The following is an 18261-nucleotide window of genomic DNA, read 5'->3' as shown; positions in this document are numbered from 1 at the left end:
GCATACATCCTTCCAAGCCACACGAGCACCTACTGCTGTTGTGACCTTATTTTTCCATAGAAAAGCTACACATAAGGAGTCAACCTTTTGGTTGAATCTCTTGGGGAGATTGAACACAGCACTCCAAAAGTTCACCATGCCATATATTACTGATGCGATGAGTCTTATCTTGCCAACAAATGAAAGAAACTTGACCGTCCAGGCATGTAGCTTCGTGGTGATTTTCTCTAGGAACGGCTACAAGGTAGCGAATGAAATTCTGGCTGGGTTTAAAGGCAGACCCAAGTAGCGGGTGGGGAATGAACCGACCTTTATTCCTTGCAAGGAACTGAGGACCGCCACCTGGATATCTGAATAGCTCCCAAAGAACAGCTCCGACTTCTCTGGGTTTACCTCAAGACCACTCGTACTCTTGAAGTGTAACATAACTTCCGCTATACCTGAGAGAGAATGTCTTGCTCCATCCGAGAAAACCAAGAGATCATCAGCAAAAAGGAGATGAGTTACCACTGGAGAGGAACAGAGCGGGTGAAGTCTCATTTTTCCTTGTTCTGCAGCTTGCTCGAGTAACTTAGAGAGGACCTCCATAGCCATGATGAACAGATAAGGCGAGAGTGGGTCTCCCTGACGGAGCCCCTTCTTCCCTGGGAAGAAACCTGCTAGTTCTCCATTGATAGATATAGAGAATCTTTGGGAGGAGATACATTCCTTGATCCAATTGCAAAACATTGGAGGGAAGTTTTGTGCCTCCAAAATTTTGAGGATGCCCAACAGACAGTATCGAACGCCTTCCTGATATCCACTTTTAACATGCAGCTTTTTGGGCAACCCTCCTTTGGGTAGTTTTGAACTAGCTCTGAAGCTAGTAGAACATTCTCACCAAGGCTTCTCCCCTTAAGAAATGCAGCTTGATTAGGACTAATGCTCTCTTGGAGAAGGGGCTTCAACCTGTTTGCTATGATCTTTGAAATAATTTTGTATATCAGGTTACAACAGCTTATTGGTCTGAATTCGCCCAACTTGCTAGCTTCAGGGTGCTTTGGGATGAGAGTGATTGCTGTGGTGTTGAAATCTTTTAAGAGTCGACCATTTCTGAAGAATTCCTGCACAGCTGCAGTTACATCCGAACCCACAGTATCCCAAGATGCTCGATAGAACTCGATAGAAAACCCGTCTGGTCCAGGACTTTTATCCAGCGGCATGGCAAAGACGGCTCCTTTAATTTCCTCAGCTGAAACCGGTTTCTGAAGCTCTTGTCTCTGAACATCATCGCATCTGAAGGTGAGTAATTCTTGCAAAGCTGGTACTGAGATGGGAGATGTTGGCATGACAGTACTGCCCACTATTCCTTTGAAATATTCGGCTGCGTAGTCCTTAATCTCATTATGCTCGAATATCCGCCTATCCTACGAGTCTTCTAAGAAGTGAATATGATTCCTCGCAGCCCTCTGGGAAGTCGTCTTATGAAAGAAAGCCGTGTTCCTGTCCCCTAGGTTCATCCAAGTGGCCCGAGACTTCTGCTTAAAGAACTTCTCCTCCGCTGACAAAAGAAACTGCCAATGCTCCCTTGCCTGGTGTTCTTGCCTTATAGCTTGTGGGTCAGGGTTGGAGAGGATATTTCTCTGAAGTATTGCAACCCTTTCAGCCTGATCTCGAACCCGAGAGGTGATGCCGGAGAAATGTTGTTTGTTGAGACCCCTGAGTACTGGCTTCAACAAACGAAGAGACCTTACAAGTTTGAACTGGGAAGATCCCACTATTGTTTGAGAGTTCCACGCTTGTCTAACTGCTTCGTGGTAGTCCTGATGATCAACGACATGATTAAAGAACTTGAAAGGCTTCCGCACAGCTCTTTGAATAGAAGGCAACTGGAAAAGGCAAGCTGCATGGTCTGACTGCATAGGCTCCAGAAAGTCTGCATAAGAATCCGGAAAAACCAGGGACCATGATTGGTTTATAAGCGCATGGTCAATCTTCTTTGCTATAGGGTTATCCTCCTGGTTATTCCACCAAGTGTAGGGTAGTCCTTTGGCTTGAGCTTCAAACAACTCAGCTTCCTGCAATGCTAAGTTGAAATCTGCCATTCCAGATGTGTCCACAATCTGAGATAGATGCTCTGAATGATGTGATAATCTTAAGATTTGGTTGAAATCTCCTGCAACTGCCCATGGATGTCTGGAAACTGGAGTATTCTCATTAAGCCAAGTGATATCATCCCAGAGAGAGATCCTCTCCTCCGTAGTGTTGTACGCATAAACAAAAGAAACCGTAAAATGTAGGTTGTGAGCTGCAATATATATACCGCAAGTTACCATTTGAGCTGATACCTTGTACACTATCAGATTAACTGATGGATCCCATACCAAAAAAATCCTGGCTGAGGTATGGTGATCAAAATTCCCAAAAACCTTCCAACCTGCGGGAATCGCTCTTACTATACGCCCTGCGTTGACCGAATGTAAATGCGTTTCCAAAAACGCTCCAAAAAGTGGCTTATCGATGTTAATCCATTCTCTTGTTGAGTCCTGACGTCTGGTACTATTCGGACCTCTTATATTCCACATAAAAAACATATATAATGTTCACTTACTGAGACAGTGTGGCCTTGCGACCACTCTTCCGGTGTGTGACCAGAATAAACGGAGCCTCTTCCTCCTCTGCAACCTTCCCAGAGTTCTGAATACTTCCCGAAGCCCTGGCCTCAGTAACAACCTCAAAATTTGCCTTCTCTTGCAAAGGACTAGAGCCCCTCAATGTTGACTCATTCTTTAAAGCATTACCCCTATCCTCATTAGTAGCTCTGTCCTCACCACCTGAGTCAGTGATCACCTCAGATACCGAGATGCTTGCAGAGAGTCATTCTGTTTCACCCTCAACGGGATCGGGTTCCTTCGGTGTGGTAACTCCGCCCTCGGACACTGCAGACTGCTCATTCTCATCTGATTTTGTCCCTTCCTTAACCCTCCAAACCGTTGCAGGGGATCTACCTTGACGAGACTTCCTATTGTTACGAGGACGACTTCGAGATCGTGGTGATCTTCGTCTGTTAATAGGGGGGATTTGCAGCCAAGACTTGCAGCGACTACGTTCATGGCCATAAGCGTTGCATTCCTGGCATCGAGGCGGTAACCAAGGGTATGAAATAGATACTTCAAATTCGCGCCCAGAAGATAACCCCATAATTAGCTTTGTTGGGAGATCCTTGGTTAGATCCACCCGGACCAGGACCTTAGTGACCTCAAATGTCTCCTTCCGCTATGTTTATGGTGCCAGTGCTATTGGTTTCCCGACAGCTGTGGCTAGCCTGCGAAGGCTCTGTTTATTGAAGAGCAAGTACGGGACTCCACGAAATTCAGCAGTGATCGATGCTGAGGTGATGTTTGGTGCATCTGGCTCAAATTCCGGTGACCAAGGGGAGACAAACATAGGGTGACCTGCTATGTTCCACACATGGCGGCTCAAAAGGATGGCTCTGGTTCTGGGGTTTGAAACCCGCAGCAGGAAAGCGCCTGGTCTCGTGTTGTGCACAAAGATGTGGGGTCCTTGCCTTGCCCAAAGTGCATTCACAACACCTATCACTCTTCCCATGTCAGGGTAATTGCCATGGAACTGTGCAAACACAAACTCTTTGAATTCATCTTTCGCAGCTTCAATGTTATCATCTGGAATGAGCACAAAAGGGACGCCAGTGATGTGTTACGAGGGTGTACCGAGTTCCTCCAAGTCTTTCTGAAGGAGGCTCGACCATTTTTTATCCAGGGAAGATGTGGCCTTCGCTGTAGGGGGATCTGTTGGCACTTGTCCTAACAATCCGGTGTCTTCTTTCTCCTGCGAAATGGAGCCGGAGGCAGCAGCCTCGACAGCAACATGAGCCTTTCCTGATGGAGCAGCTAGGGGTTCGTCAGGAGGAAAGATTGCAGCATCCAGAGTAGAAATGTGACTCAGATCTACTGATTCAGGTGACACTGCTAACGATGAAGCTCCCTTAACGGGAGAGGAACAAATGGCTTCTGGCTCAGGGGAGCAAGCGACCGAAACGGAGATGGGTTTAGATGGACTACCGTCGTCTGATTTCTTCGCGGGGAGGCTCGAGACTGCGGAAATACGAGCGAATTTCGAAGTACCCGGGACGACAGATCTGGATCGAGTACTCGAATTGGTGGATCCCTTCTTCTTTTTTCGTTTTGTCATTGTGAAGATTCTCGTCTCCAGCATGAGACCAGAGGACGGCGGCGATTAGGGTTTCGAGATCTAATCGCCTTTTAAGTCGCCTTTTCCCAAAGAGTCTTTATCTTCTACTAGATCTTTAGTACACGCTTTACTTTCGTCTCCATTTATTTTGTCAACGTTTCCATATTTTTCTTTTCTTTTTTGATATAGATAATTACTAATTAGTGAAGTAGATAACAATATGAAAATAATATTTAACGCAGAAACATGAAAACAGCATAATCCTTGTTTATAAGATATGAGTCACTTAGTAATATGCTGTTAAATCATCATGATCGTTGTACTTAAAGTTGATCAATAAAATCATGTTCACGAGCCGTGCCGTTTCTCAACCTTTTTCCAAAGTAGTTGATGAATTTAAAGCATCCACACTAGCTCCACCCATCTCTTTCTGTTATATACACGATAACTATTAATATATGCAAATGCAACAAAAAATAATGTGAACAACGTTATAACAGATTATAAAGAAGAGTCCAATGGTGATATGACTTTTTAATGTATATAAAATTTGTTAGCTGTGATAAAACATAACTTTTGTTTTCTGGGACCAGTTTAATGTTTGTCTAATGTTTCACTTAAATTGTGATTTTGGTCCCCAAAAAATGTAGGGGTATTCTAAAAAATGCCCCTTTTTCCATACATCTTTTTAAAAATATCTATTTATGTTGACCATTTTTAAAACTACCCCTTTTTATATATAAAATGACCAAATTACCCTTGTTTGAGTGACAGTAAGAATGTACAGTCATCAAAATCGAAAATATTTTCCCGCCAAAAAAATTTCCCGCCAAAATCGAGAATTTTTTCCGCCAAAAATATTGAAATTTATACCTTTTAAAAACATTGCAAAATGCTTTTAAAAAACTTTTAAAAGCGTTTACAAGGTTCTTAAAAGGTTTTTAAACACATTGTAAACGTTTTTAAAAACCTTGTAAATGCTTTTAAAAACCTTTTAAAACCCTTTTAAAAATCTTGTAAAAGCGTTTACAAGGTTCTTAAAAGGTTTTTAAAAGCATTTACAAGGTTTTTAAAAACGTTTACAATGTGTTTAAAAACCTTTTAAAACCCTTTTAAAAATCTTGTAAAAGCGTTTACAAGGTTCTTAAAAGGTTTTTAAAAGCATTTACAAGGTTTTTAAAAACGTTTACAATGTGTTTAAAAACCTTTTAAAACCCTTTTAAAAATCTTGTAAAAGCGTTTACAAGGTTCTTAAAAGGTTTTTAAAAGCATTTACAAGGTTTTTAAAAACGTTTACAATGTGTTTAAAAACCTTTTAAAACCCTTTTAAAAATCTTGTAAAAGCGTTTACAAGGTTCTTAAAAGGTTTTTAAAAGCATTTACAAGGTTTTTAAAAACGTTTACAATGTGTTTAAAAACCTTTTAAAACCCTTTTAAAAATCTTGTAAAAGCCTTTACAAAGTGTTTAGAAGGCTTTTATAAGGTAGAAACCTTATAAAACCTTTTAAAAACCTTGTAATTTTTTTTTTGCGGGAAAATTTTTTTGTCGAAATTTTTGGCGGGAAAATATGTCGGAAATTTTTTGGCGGGAAAAATTTTGTTTTTCTTTTATTAAATAAAATAATTTTCATCTAAGAGTAAAATGGTCATTAAAAAATTAAAAGAGAGCAAAAATAAAAATGGCGAGAAAAAAGGGTATTTTTGATAAAACATATATCAAAAGGGGCATTTTTAACAAATTCTAAAAAATGTAAGATTAGGTATTAAGATCTTCAACTAGGCCATGAAAAGTGAAAGCAAAGACACGCACAAAAAAAAAGTTTTGACTAGATGATGTGTCAATAAGGAAATATATTTAGATATCGTTTGCCCATTATGTATTTATGTTTATCTATATGTCACAGTTAAAAGCATTCTAATTCTATGTACCGAACAAATTAAGTACTACAGTATATATAGATCGATTCAACATATAAAAAAAATTCAGGTGCCTAAATTTAAATTCGTGTTACCGTGTATATACATATGTTGTATATAGCATAGGTTACACATAGATACATGAACCCATGCTGATATGTTTTTATTGTATTAGTGAAAAAAATGTCTCATGAGTCTCGCAAAAGACACGTGATCTCGCCTTCCTTCGACAGACTATATTACTAATTTCCAATATCCAAATCGGTGGTCCATCATGCTTTGCTACTCCATACCCCCTCTTTCCCCCATTTATTATTTTTATCCGAATCCTATGCCTTCTTCACTTGTGTTGTACTGATTACTAACATTTAATATCTTTTGAGAATGTTAGTTAAAATTTATACGATTGATCGCTAGTTATGATCAGTTAACCATATACTATCAGTCTATCATATAATAAATCTGGTTTTAAATATTTAGAGTATAAATAATCCCCAGCTCCATGATATATTACATTTTCCTAGTTTTATCCCACAGAAATAACAAAAGCATCTTGATATATAAATTTAGTGATCATATTTTTTTTTTAATGATCATCTCAGTCTCAAACTCTCAATGTGCGCACGTGATCGGACGTTGACCGCAAATAGTTATCCCCCGGATGCTTTTTGTTTCCGTTTTGTCGTATCCTATTGCTTGCTTTTCTTGTCTAATTGCAGTTTTGGCAATAAAACACACACTAATTAAGTACATATTTTGATAATGGAACTATGGAATCTTACTTGAGATAGAAACCATACAAATTTCTTTTGTTTTCCGTCACATTTAGAAAACAAATTATTTTAGTCCGTGAATTACGTAGAGCTACTAGAGGCACTATTCATCTCGATCATTTAATGATTGGTAACAGTGATTATATTTAGAGTTGATGAGACATATCTCATTTTGAACAGTTGCAAGTAGAAACCTTAACTTAAACAAAAGAGGGTATAAAATCAAATATGCCCATGATCGTTAAGAAGGAAAAAATAATATGATAATTACTTTGGATTGATACTGTTTTATGAGTAGATTGATTTGGCTAGCTTGAATGGACATCTCCTAATCCTTTTACCATATTTTATGAGTAAATAAAAATGAAATCATTAATGTAGTATAAGAATGTAAACTTTTGTCATTGAATTGAGATTAACGTAAGAATATTTTTAATGGAATTCTAACGGTAGAATCCACCAATGACCCAATCATATTACCAAGGAAAAAATAAATAGTTGTCGCTGCTTTGTATTTTTGTTATTTTGATGACTAGAAAGATTTGACTAGCTTGAGTGGACACCTCTCTTCTCCTTTAACCATATTTCATTAGAAAACAAACATATTACACATTATTGTAAATCCAAATCACCTAACAAAGTATTTTTGTCATTAGATGAAGTTCTTAAAATTGTTGTACATTTAAATGGATTTTTCCAAGCTTTCAAAATGACCCAATCATATTACGGACAAAAAAACCCAAAAAATATAAAAATAAATGCCAACGACTATTTAAAAAAAACCGTACAAAATTAACAAAAAAACAAGCCGTATAGTTCAAAGGTCGGAACTTTTCAAAAATGTGTAATCTTTTTAATTAAGCAAAAAGCAAAAAAAAAGGACATAATATAATCTTTTGCATGCTTCTCCTACAAACGGACACACTTCTTTATTGTTCATATATAATATGCCTCTGTGTTCGTGTCTGTAAACAGATCTGTCCCCTCCCACTCTTTTAATTTCTCTCTCTCTTTCACTAGAAACCTAAAAAGAACAACAAAAGCCTCTACCCGAAAGGGAGGTGTTTACTACCCTCTGCCAAAAGCCATCGTTTTCTCCACAAAAACCCCATTAGTCTCTCCTCTGAATCCTGCATGTGAAAGTTTGGTGAAGACATGAGGAGAGATCTGTGATTCCTTTTAAAACGGTGCCGTTTCTTTTGCTTTTTTCCTCTGTGGCTGATGAGGTCACTAACAACAACGACAATCCCCACTTGCCTCTCTCTTTTTTTTTCTTTCACCCTCATCAATTTCTTCTCTCTCCTTCTCTCTCTCTCTCTCTCTCTCTCTCTCTCTCTCTCTCTCTCTCTCTCTCTCTCTCTCTCTCTCTCTCTCTCTCTCTCTCTCTCTCTCTCTCTCTCTCTCTCTCTCTCTCTCTCTCTCTCTCTCTCTCTCTCTCTCTCTCTCTCTCTCTCTCTCTCTCTCTCTCTCTCTCTCTCTCTCTCTCTCTCTCTCTCTCTCTCTCTCTCTCTCTCTCTCTCTCTCTCTCTCTCTCTCTCTCTCTCTCTCTCTCTCTCTCTCTCTCTCTCTCTCTCTCTCTCTCTCTCTCTCTCTCTCTCTCTCTCTCTCTCTCTCATCTTTAATGAGATACAACGTTCTCTCATCTTTAGTGTACAAGAACCAGAAATTTTGATGCTTTAGCTTCCTCCCTTAGACTTTGTTTGTAACAGAGCAGAGCTCCAAAGTTTCCATTTTTAACTCTTTTCCCCATTTGGGTTTCTTCAATTTTACTAATTTTGTTTTGATTTGGGAACTTCTCTCTTCGTAGTGGGTTTGTGAGTGTTTCGTGAGATTTGAGAAATCAAAAAGTTGTAATCTTTTTGTGGAATTCAAAGCTAATTGCCATAGTTTGTTCGAAACAAAATCACTTCAAATTTGGAAACTTGCGAAGATTTGGTTTTAAAAAAATGAGATACAATTCGATTTGGTTCTTGTGCAAGATTCCGAAGAGGAAAGAGACAAAGCTCTTCTTCTTCTTCTGAGGATTAATGACGACGACGACGACTACTACGACAAGGGTTGCTTCTTCTTCCTCAACTCGGAATCGAATTCTGAAAGATGCAAATGGAGACATCGGTGAGCATCTTCGTAACCACATCCATTTAACCAATTGTATTCACTTGAAGAACCATATGCATAAGCAGAGTCCTGTTTTAACTGACCGTGCCTTAATGAGAGACCTCATTGTTCTCCAAAGGTCACGTTCTCTTAGAGATCCTTCTGCTAGCCCTCCTGCTTGGAACACTCCTCCTTCTGTTGTTGATTTGCTTCCGAAGAAAGGAGATCATTTGGAAGGTGGAAGAAGGTCTATTGATCATAAGAAGTCTGGTCGTAGGCTCTCTGCTTTGAGTGGTTCTTCACCTGTTGTTAATTTTGGGACATCTAAAGTGACTCCTTCTGATGAGAGGTCGGGTCCTGTTATTAGTGGTGAAAGGGACAGTAGTGGTAGGAGAGTTAAGAGAGAAGAATCTAGTAGAAATTGTTATAGAATTGGGGATGAGTATCAGAATGTGAATGAGGTTGTTTCTCATGGTGTTGCGTCGGTTAATTCAGGATCAAAAGCTAGTAGGAGGCTTAGCAGGGTTAATGATGCTATGGTTAAGACATTATCTGATCAGCTTAATGAGGTTGTTGTAGGTGATAGTGATGATGTGGTTTCATCTAATGTTCGTCCACGGGTTAGGTATGGAGTTGGAGGTGGTAATAGTCGGGGATGCACGGGTGGAATGAGTCGGCCTAAAAGGCGTAAATTTAGAGGGACGAGGAGAGTTCGAGGTAAGAGTAGAGATACTGGTGGTGGAGGTAATGGTGGTGGTAAGAGTGAGATGTCTGTTGCTTCTAACACATTGCCTCAAGGTGAGAAGCATGAGGTAGAAAAAGAAGGATTTGGGGAACAGAACATGACTAAGGCTTGTGGGATTCCGTTTAACTGGTCGAGAATTCATCACCGAGGGAAAACGTTTCTTGATAAGGCGGGTAGGAGTTTGTCTTGTGGTATGTCTGATTCAAGAGGAAGGAAAGGTGAAACCAATGAGAGAAATGGTTCTGATATGATGATGATACAATCTGATGATGACTCAAGCTCCTTTATCCACTCTGATGGTGAAGCACTTCCTTTACTAGTTGATAGTGCAGAGAATGAAGGTTGGGTGCATGATTACTCAGGGGAGCTTGGGATTTTTGCAGACAATCTTCTCAAGAACGAAGATGATTCTGACCTTGCTTCAGAAGGAAGGTCAGGGGAGAAAAAACACAAAAAGAAGAGCCATATAAATGCTCGGCATCGACATCAGCAACAGCATCAGAGTCTTACTGAGAAATACACGCCTAAAACGTTCCGGGATCTCCTGGGGCAGAATCTAGTGGTACAAGCTCTTTCTAATGCAGTTGCTAGACGAAAGCTTGGACTTTTGTATGTCTTCCACGGTCCAAATGGAACTGGAAAGACCTCTTGCGCTCGGATATTTGCTAGGGCTTTGAACTGTCATTCAATGGAACAGCCAAAGCCTTGTGGTACTTGCAGTTCTTGTGTTTCACATGATATGGGTAAAAGCTGGAACATTCGAGAAGTTGGTCCTGTTGGGAACTATGACTTTGAGAACATCATGGATTTATTACTGGATGGTGGTAATGTGATGGTTTCATCTCAGTCACCTCGGGTGTTCATATTTGATGATTGTGATACATTGTCATCTGATTGTTGGAATTCATTGTCCAAAGTGGTGGACCGAGCAGCGCCACGCCGTGTAGTCTTTATCCTCGTGTGTTCGAGTCTTGATGTTTTGCCTCATGTGATCATATCGAGGTGTCAGAAGTTCTTTTTCCCGAAACTGAAGGACGCGGATATAGTTTACTCGTTGCAATGGATTGCATCAAAAGAAGAGATTGAAATAGATAAAGATGCATTGAAGCTTATTGCTTCGAGATCAGATGGTTCATTAAGAGATGCTGAGATGACTCTTGAACAGCTGAGTTTGTTAGGACAGAGGATCTCTGTTCCTTTAGTTCAGGAACTGGTAAGCACTGCTCTGTCTCACTGATACAACAATTGAAAGTTGGATACTTTTCTAACTGAAATTTCTCTGTTAATCTTTTCAGGTTGGGCTTGTTTCTGATGAGAAATTAGTGGATCTTCTTGATTTAGCTTTATCTGCAGATACTGTAAATACTGTGAAGAATCTGAGAACAATAATGGAAACAAGTGTAGAACCATTGGCCTTAATGTCTCAGCTTGCAACGGTCATAACAGATATTCTTGCGGGTAGTTACGATTTCACTAAAGATCGGCATAAGAGAAAGTTTTTTAGGCGACATCCATGTGAGTTTTCTACATTTTCCAGCCTACCTTAACATTGCAATAGCTTTGTTTTGTTCATATGTTTTAATCCAACTTTTGGTTTTGTTCACTATTTATAGTACCTAAAGAAGATATGGAGAAACTGAGACAGGCCCTTAAGACGTTATCCGAGGCAGAGAAACAGTTGAGAGTATCAAATGATAAACTGACTTGGCTCACAGCCGCGTTGCTTCAACTGGCTCCTGATCAGAACTATCTGCTTCAGCGTTCATCCACTGCAGATACTAGCTTTAACCGTAGCCCATTACCGTTAGAGAACAATGGAGGTAGAGAAAGCTCAGATCACCATCTTGATCCATCTAGCGATCCAGCAGGTGGAAGAAGTTCTGGATTGGACAGAAGAAGAGGTGATAGTAGAAAAAACCGACCCGCTGTTGAAGAAATTTGGTTAGAAGTTATCGAGAAGCTTCGAGTTAATGGTTTGAGAGAGTTTCTTTATAAAGAAGGAAGAATTGTCTCTCTTAGCCTTGGATCAGGTAATGCATTTTCGTATTGACAAAGCTTACATCTTAATATATGTTGACAGATTCTTTTGTTCTAAGTTTCTTTTGTTCTGGTGTTGTGGCAGCTCCTACTGTGCATCTAATGTTCAGCTCGCCGTTAACCAAATCCACAGCTGAGAAATTTCGTGGCCATATTATGCAAGCATTTGAGGAGGTTCTTGAGTGTCCAATCACTATAGAGATCAGATGCGAGACAAAGAAAGATCCTAGAAACAATGGGCATCATCATCATCATCCTCACCCACCTGTGAAAGACAAAAGCTTGCCACAATCTTTAGCACTCATTGGCCACGATTACAACATTGATGGAAGTGGAAGAAGTGAGATAGTTGAAGTTACTGAATCAAATGGACAAAGACGACAACAACAGCAACAGAAGCAACAGGAAGAAGAGAGGACAGAGCGAGTTGGTTCTTCTGCATTAGCCCGAGCTAGAAGGAAACATTTGGAAGCAAGCCAGAGTCAAAGCATTGTGAGAGGTAAAGTCTCGTTGGCTCATGTGATCCAGCAAGCTGATGGATGCTCACTCCAAAACGGTTGGTCTAAACGTAAGGCCGTGTCTATCGCCGAGAAGCTGGAGCAAGAGAATCTGTAAGAATCTCTAAACACTCAAATCAAACATCCTGAAGATAGATCAAGTAAAAAATGTTAACTCTTTCTATTTCTTACAGGAGACTTGAACCAAGATCAAGAAACTTGTTATGCTGGAAATCCTCAAGAGGCACACGTCGCAAGGTAAACAACAAACCCCTCTTCTTAAGTAAAAATCAAAACTTTTTGGTTATCGGTAATTGAAAAAATGGAAACTTTGTAAATGATAGGCCACGAGGTTGAAGATGAGAACAAGAAGGGCAAGACCAAATTCGTTACTGAAGCTCGTGTCATGCGGAAAATGTCTGTCGACTAGATCTCCAACTAGATGAAAAAAAGCGTTTGTTCTTTGGTCGTTCATACGCAGATTTTACTGTAATCATCACAATCAGTGTAGCTTCTTTGCAATTTATAATGTTTATGGATATGTTCTTACCACAAAATAATAAATGGATTAGTTTTAACTGTTAGAACCATTCGTTACAACTAACTTGAGAAAAAAAAGAGCACCTTTATTAATGTAAGACAGCTTCAAGAAATGCTGGAAAAGCATAATTCGCTACAAAGGCTAAAAACATGTTTTGTCTTGTAAAATCGATGAACAAAGGCAAAGCACTTCAAGTCTTTTTCAATCACACATTTGATTATTTCATAAGGACGGTAAATGAAAGTTATTCAACAAGGAGATGATATTTGATCCATCTGGTTCAGTGGACATCCTCCAATTGCTAAGAAGGTTTTCGATATCTTCCAAAAGCTTAAGGCTAGTTTGAAAATCTTCAGTATTATAGGTCTCCTGCGAATATATTATTAAAGAATAACAAATTCAAACTGGTTAACTTCAATAATTACGTTAAGTTAAAGCAAGAGACCAAAAAAAAAAAAAAAAACCCACCGTACCCTGCTATAAGCAAGATTCCGAAGGTAAGGAATCGTGTGATTACGAAAATGATCAACCGCATGAATATGTATCAGCCTTTTCAAGTAGCGTTCGACAATCTTGTCCAAAAGTTGAGGTTGGCCTCTCACGAAATCAATGCATGCAAATTGCAATTTTTGTCCAAGATCAAAATGTCTAAAGCCCTATATACGTTACGTTACGTACAAACAACATACTGTATATATTAGCAACATCGATCACAAAAGATTTTATAATAATTGAATTTTTGGCTGATGAAGGAATTTACAAAAACTTACATATTCTAGAAATCTTCCAAAGTCGTTGATTTGTAAGAGTCGGGGAAGAAGGTTTTGGCAACATTCTTGCCGATTCCAAACGATGAAACTATTTCCGCTCGGTGCCCACGAGATTATTAAATCCGTTGAAGGATCATTCACCATCGAATATGCTTTGTTCAGGAAATCAGAGATCTCTTCTCTTCTAGGCAATTGCAAAACATGATGATTGTTATTCTCACCGTCCATTTATATATTAGCCCTAAGTATACATCATTCGAACCGAACTAATTAAAATTAACACAAACTAAACGAATGCAAATAAGAGAACAATCAACAACAACAAAAATAGCGAAGAAAAGATCGGACCTTTGTGATGATGATCTACGTGATGTGAAACAAAACCCTAAAGTGATCACGGTTATATATGTGAAACCGAAATTATTAATTAAGAAAAAAGAGATTGCTAATTAGATCACGGTTTAATAGATAAACCAATTTCTCAATAATTAATTATATTCCGATATTTGTTGCGAAAAAAGATATTTATTAGACATCAGTGTTTTAATATTTAAATTCTTTCCCTCAAACCAATATCTATCAAATTTGACTATAGCATCAATATGGATCAAGAACGTGGCGGATATGAACAAGATATTCATTCCTAAGAATTTGCGGAATCCAAACAAACAGCAAGTTGTGTGAAAATTGTTACTCGAGGTTTTATGGATCAAAACAAAATTTTCATTTGTTTCTAATTTTGTTTTCTAAAGCTAATCTGCAACAAAACAAATGAATTTTGGAAAATATACCTGTAGTAGAAAAAAATGAAAAAGAACTTTGAAACCAGAGAGTGATAAATACAGTAGAGACTAGAGAGTATTCATAAGTTACACAGCGTTTACGGTTGCGGTTGCGGGAGATTGCAGAAGCAGGCGATTGCGGTTTCAAGCGTTATTAAGCGTTTTAAATGACTGGTTTAGCATTTTAAAATGGGTGCGTTTGCGGGAGTTTAACGACTGGTTGACCAACGGTTGCAGTAGCGGTTAAAACATAATAAATGTAATATATAATTATATAAATGTTTAAAAACACCAAAAACTTAATTTAATTTGATTTATAATTAAAAATCTTTAAAAATACAAAAATAATTATTTAAAAAAAAAAATTTCATATTGAAACACTCATTACTTTATGCATTTGGCTTTTCACCCAAAATTTAATCAAGTAATATGATAAATGACAAAACTTATGCTTTAGATTATAGATTTTCTCTGCTAAATCTCACACACTCAATAACTTCCTCATATTGAATTACAAGGCTAAGGTAAATTAATTATGAAAGAGTAAAGAAGAGTCATTGGTAATTTGTTTTAATATTTTCACAAATAATCTTATTTTCTTAAATTTCTGATGAAATGTTATATTATTTTTAGTTTTTTTGGAACGTATGTGCAATGTGCCAATAGTTTTATATCATATTTTTTGATTTTTTTGTTAATTGGAATCTTATTTTCTTGTAATTGTTTATATTCTAATCTCCTCAATCGTATTTGTACTTCAATTTCTTTCCTCCTTTATGGGTACAATGGTTAGGTTGAAGATATAAGAAAAAAAATTAGTATTTTTTGATTATTTTTTTTGTTTAGAAAAAAATTTCCAACCGCAAACGCCTGCAACCGTAAATGCTTGCGAGAATCAGCTTTTGGAATTCAGTGGTTGGGAGCGATTGGAAGCGGTTTGTGTGATTGGCACCAAACGCTAGCAACCGCTACCTCCCGCAAACGCAGCGTTTGCGGGAGATAGCGGTTGAACCAGTCAACACCTAAAGCTCTCATTAGATAGATGAAATAAATTTACGCAACAATTGAAAAATAGATGTGAGATTATTCATGAAGATATATATGTTGTAACTTTTAACTCAAACATCAGCAGGATTGATCAAATTGTTGAGGCTATCCACTTTAAGTTGCAATCGATTCTCAACATGTTTTGGTAAAGCTTCTCATATTCTCTCCCTTTTGAATGCTACATTCTGCATAAAATCCTCGACCTCTCATTTGCTAAAGCTTTATCAATTGTGGCCCTAGCTACATTAATTAGGAGGCATCTGCACCTATTAAGATCTAATATAGCATTCAGTTTTGGAGAATGCTGGGAAATCACAAATACCAAATGAATCATCTTTGCAAAATGTGCTTGTGTGGCAGCCTCTACAGATAATCTTAAACTTCATATGCAACAGAACAAACTAAATTTGCAAAATATACTTTTTTACCAGAAACAAATAAGCCTCAACAACCAACTTAGTTTAACACTGTAGAGTTTCTATAGTGTTAGATGTATGTAGGACTTTTGTTCTAGTTTCATTGGATATAAGAGTAGATTTTACGGATAATGGGTTGTGTTGTAGCAGTAAATAATCCAGAGAGATGCACAACCTCAAATATATAGAACATGGAAGAAACATAACATAGAGGGGTTATTTGTTTCATCACATCCCTATTATATATATATATATATAAGTCACACTTAAAACTAGCTAAAAGCTTTGGCCTTTGTCTCCCATTTTTTTATCAGAAGAAACAAATAAACCCACCAGACCCTTTGAATTCGCTCTCATTTGGTAGAGGGAAATAAAACAAAAAGATTTTGTTTAATAATAATAATATCCACCAAATCTGGTAAAAGATTTGGCCCTTCTCTCCTTATACTTAGAGATGCGTAGCAAAAGAAGATCAGCATCCTTTAAAAAATCTTTATCGACTTGGACTCTTCTCTCCCTTTCCAGTGTCGCCATCCACTCCTTGGTGACTAAACGTTCCTCATCCATGTTCTTGCAATTTCTCATCGCATCTCTAAGTGGCTTCATCTTCTTCTCACGTTCTTCAAGGAAGCTTTGGCCAATCTTTTCCAAAAGCTCAGGTCGCCCTTTAACAAAATCATCCCTTGCATATTCCAAATGTACCGACGAGACAACCTTTTTAAACCCCTGCCAATGCCATCCCCCGTTTGTTTATATATACACACACACACACAAAGATGTTTTAATTTGGCCCCAATTTTTACAATGTTATAAAGAAGAACAAGTAACTAAAATTAACTGAGTGACTTACATATAGTCGAAATCTGTAGAAGTCTGGGACACCCAAGAGACGAGGAAGAAGGTCTCTGTAGCATTCAGGAGGATGCCAGACTATGAAACTATCACGGTTAAATCCCCACGAGATTATCAAATCCGTCGAAGGATCATCTACCATCGCATATGCTTTCCTCATGAAATCTAAGCACATCTTCTTCTGTTCTATAGAAACAGGATGAGGAGCTCCATGATTATTATTGTCACCATCCATATATATTATCCCTTGCTAATATGACTTTCAAAACTACGAAATCCCTTAAACTGAAAAACAAGCAATCGAATCGAAATAAATCAAAACAGACAGTGATCGGATAAGAGATATCATCATAACAAGAACAAAGAAGAAGTGATCGGGACCTTGTGAAATTGTGATGGTTTCGTGCGATTGTCTTTTTGAAAGCAAGGGTTATACACAATATATAGTGAAACAAATCCCTAAAGTGATCTCGGTTTAATAAATACCAAATTTCTCTTTGATTAATTAATTAGATCTCATTATTTAAATATTTTAGTTCTTTACCCCCAAATTAAAGGAATGTATTCAATCAAGTTAAAAAGTTTTCTAAAATCTAATATTATCAGATTGATTTTTTTTTCCATATATTATTAGATAAATTATTTTTAAATCCCCTTTTATTACTGTAATATATCTCTATCTATCTTAACATTTTTGAAGTACATTTTTGTATCATCCTCTCTTATCTTTGTATCCAAACAAGTTTCAACTAAATTATATACAATCCTTACAACCAACCACAATCATTTCCTTATTTGATNAAAAAAAAAAAAAAAAAAAAATGTTTTAACTTGGCCCCAATTTTCCAATGTTATATAAGAAGAACAAGTAACTATAAAATTAACTGAGTGACTTACATATAGTTGAAATTTGTAGAAGTTTGGGACACCCAAGAGACGAGGAAGAAGGTCTCTGTAGCATTCAGGAGGATGCCAGACTATGAAACTATCACCATTAAATCCCCACGAGATTATCGAATCCGTCGAAGGATCATCTACCATCGCATATGCTTTCCTCATGAAATCTAAGCATATCTTCTTCTCTTCTATAGAAACACGATGAGGAGCTCCATGATTATTATTGTCACCGTCCATATTATCCTTCAAAACTACAAAATTCCTACAAGCAATCGAATCGAAATAAATCAAAACAGACAGTGATCAGATAAGAGATATCAGCCTAAAAAGAACAAAGAAGAAGTCATCGGGACCTTGTGAAACAAAACCCTAAAGTGATCTCGGTTTAATAGATACCAAATTTCTCTTTAATTAACTAGGTAGCTAATCTAGTTCCAGCAATAAGAGCAACAAAGATGAAGAATAACAAGATCAATTCCAAACTAACAATCTAACATCTATTAATCCATTATGAAACCCTAAACCCAATTAAGGATCTAATGAGACATAGAGAAATAAGAAGAACAAATCAATGCATATATATATAATTGAACTGCAAAATAATAGAAAAAGAGGTTCATAATTCTTCTCCAAAACAAGGTCAAGACTAGAAAATAAATCTCCCAACCTTACAAGTGCAGAAAAGTTCTCGAGAATAAA

The 18261-nt window shown here is 37.6% G+C and overlaps 3 protein-coding genes across 4 annotated transcripts; 1 reads left to right on the top strand and 2 right to left on the bottom strand.

Annotated features, from left to right (window-relative positions):
- Positions 8438 to 12835, top strand: LOC104731695 (protein STICHEL-like 3). The gene is made up of 6 exons (XM_010451160.2): positions 8438 to 10936; positions 11019 to 11238; positions 11337 to 11753; positions 11846 to 12371; positions 12452 to 12515; positions 12602 to 12835. The coding sequence occupies exons 1-6, from the start codon at positions 8909 to 8911 to the stop codon at positions 12701 to 12703; spliced, it is 3357 nt and encodes a 1118-aa protein (XP_010449462.1). The 5' UTR covers positions 8438 to 8908; the 3' UTR covers positions 12704 to 12835.
- On the bottom strand, positions 13011 to 13915 carry LOC104731694 (heat stress transcription factor A-4a-like). The gene is made up of 3 exons (XM_010451157.2): positions 13569 to 13915; positions 13272 to 13454; positions 13011 to 13167 (listed from the first exon to the last, which is right to left on the bottom strand). The coding sequence occupies exons 1-3, from the start codon at positions 13794 to 13796 to the stop codon at positions 13021 to 13023; spliced, it is 558 nt and encodes a 185-aa protein (XP_010449459.1). The 5' UTR covers positions 13797 to 13915; the 3' UTR covers positions 13011 to 13020.
- On the bottom strand, positions 16170 to 17818 carry LOC104733507 (heat stress transcription factor A-4a-like). Of its 2 annotated transcripts, XM_019233906.1 has the most exons (3): positions 17047 to 17133; positions 16664 to 16950; positions 16170 to 16539 (listed from the first exon to the last, which is right to left on the bottom strand). In XM_019233906.1, the coding sequence occupies exons 2-3, from the start codon at positions 16898 to 16900 to the stop codon at positions 16204 to 16206; spliced, it is 573 nt and encodes a 190-aa protein (XP_019089451.1). In that variant the 5' UTR covers positions 16901 to 16950; positions 17047 to 17133; the 3' UTR covers positions 16170 to 16203. The 2 variants fall into 2 exon arrangements, with proteins under 2 accessions (XP_019089451.1, XP_010451382.1); XM_010453080.2 differs by lacking the exons at positions 16664 to 16950; positions 17047 to 17133 and adding an exon at positions 17563 to 17818.

Source organism: Camelina sativa, chromosome 12 (genome assembly GCF_000633955.1).
Source record: "Camelina sativa cultivar DH55 chromosome 12, Cs, whole genome shotgun sequence".
Taxonomy (NCBI): Eukaryota; Viridiplantae; Streptophyta; class Magnoliopsida; order Brassicales; family Brassicaceae; genus Camelina; species Camelina sativa.
Note: the sequence above shows the minus strand (reverse complement) of the source record. Positions and strands in the feature narration are given on the sequence as shown.

Coding starts and splice junctions, on each gene's coding strand:
- LOC104731694 (XM_010451157.2), bottom strand. CDS start 13,796: ATGGACGGTGAGAATAACAATCATCATGTTTTGCAATTGCCTAGAAGA. Junction 13,455..13,568: donor TTGGAAGATTTCTAGAATAT/GTAAGTTTTTGT, acceptor TAACGTATATAG/GGCTTTAGACATTTTGATCT. Junction 13,168..13,271: donor GGAATCTTGCTTATAGCAGG/GTACGGTGGGTT, acceptor ATATATTCGCAG/GAGACCTATAATACTGAAGA.
- LOC104731695 (XM_010451160.2), top strand. CDS start 8,909: ATGACGACGACGACGACTACTACGACAAGGGTTGCTTCTTCTTCCTCA. Junction 11,754..11,845: donor CTCTCTTAGCCTTGGATCAG/GTAATGCATTTT, acceptor GTGTTGTGGCAG/CTCCTACTGTGCATCTAATG. Junction 12,372..12,451: donor AAGCTGGAGCAAGAGAATCT/GTAAGAATCTCT, acceptor TATTTCTTACAG/GAGACTTGAACCAAGATCAA.
- LOC104733507 (XM_010453080.2), bottom strand. CDS start 17,799: ATGGACGGTGACAATAATAATCATGGAGCTCCTCATCGTGTTTCTATA. Junction 16,540..17,562: donor TCTACAAATTTCAACTATAT/GTAAGTCACTCA, acceptor TGGCATTGGCAG/GGGTTTAAAAAGGTTGTCTC.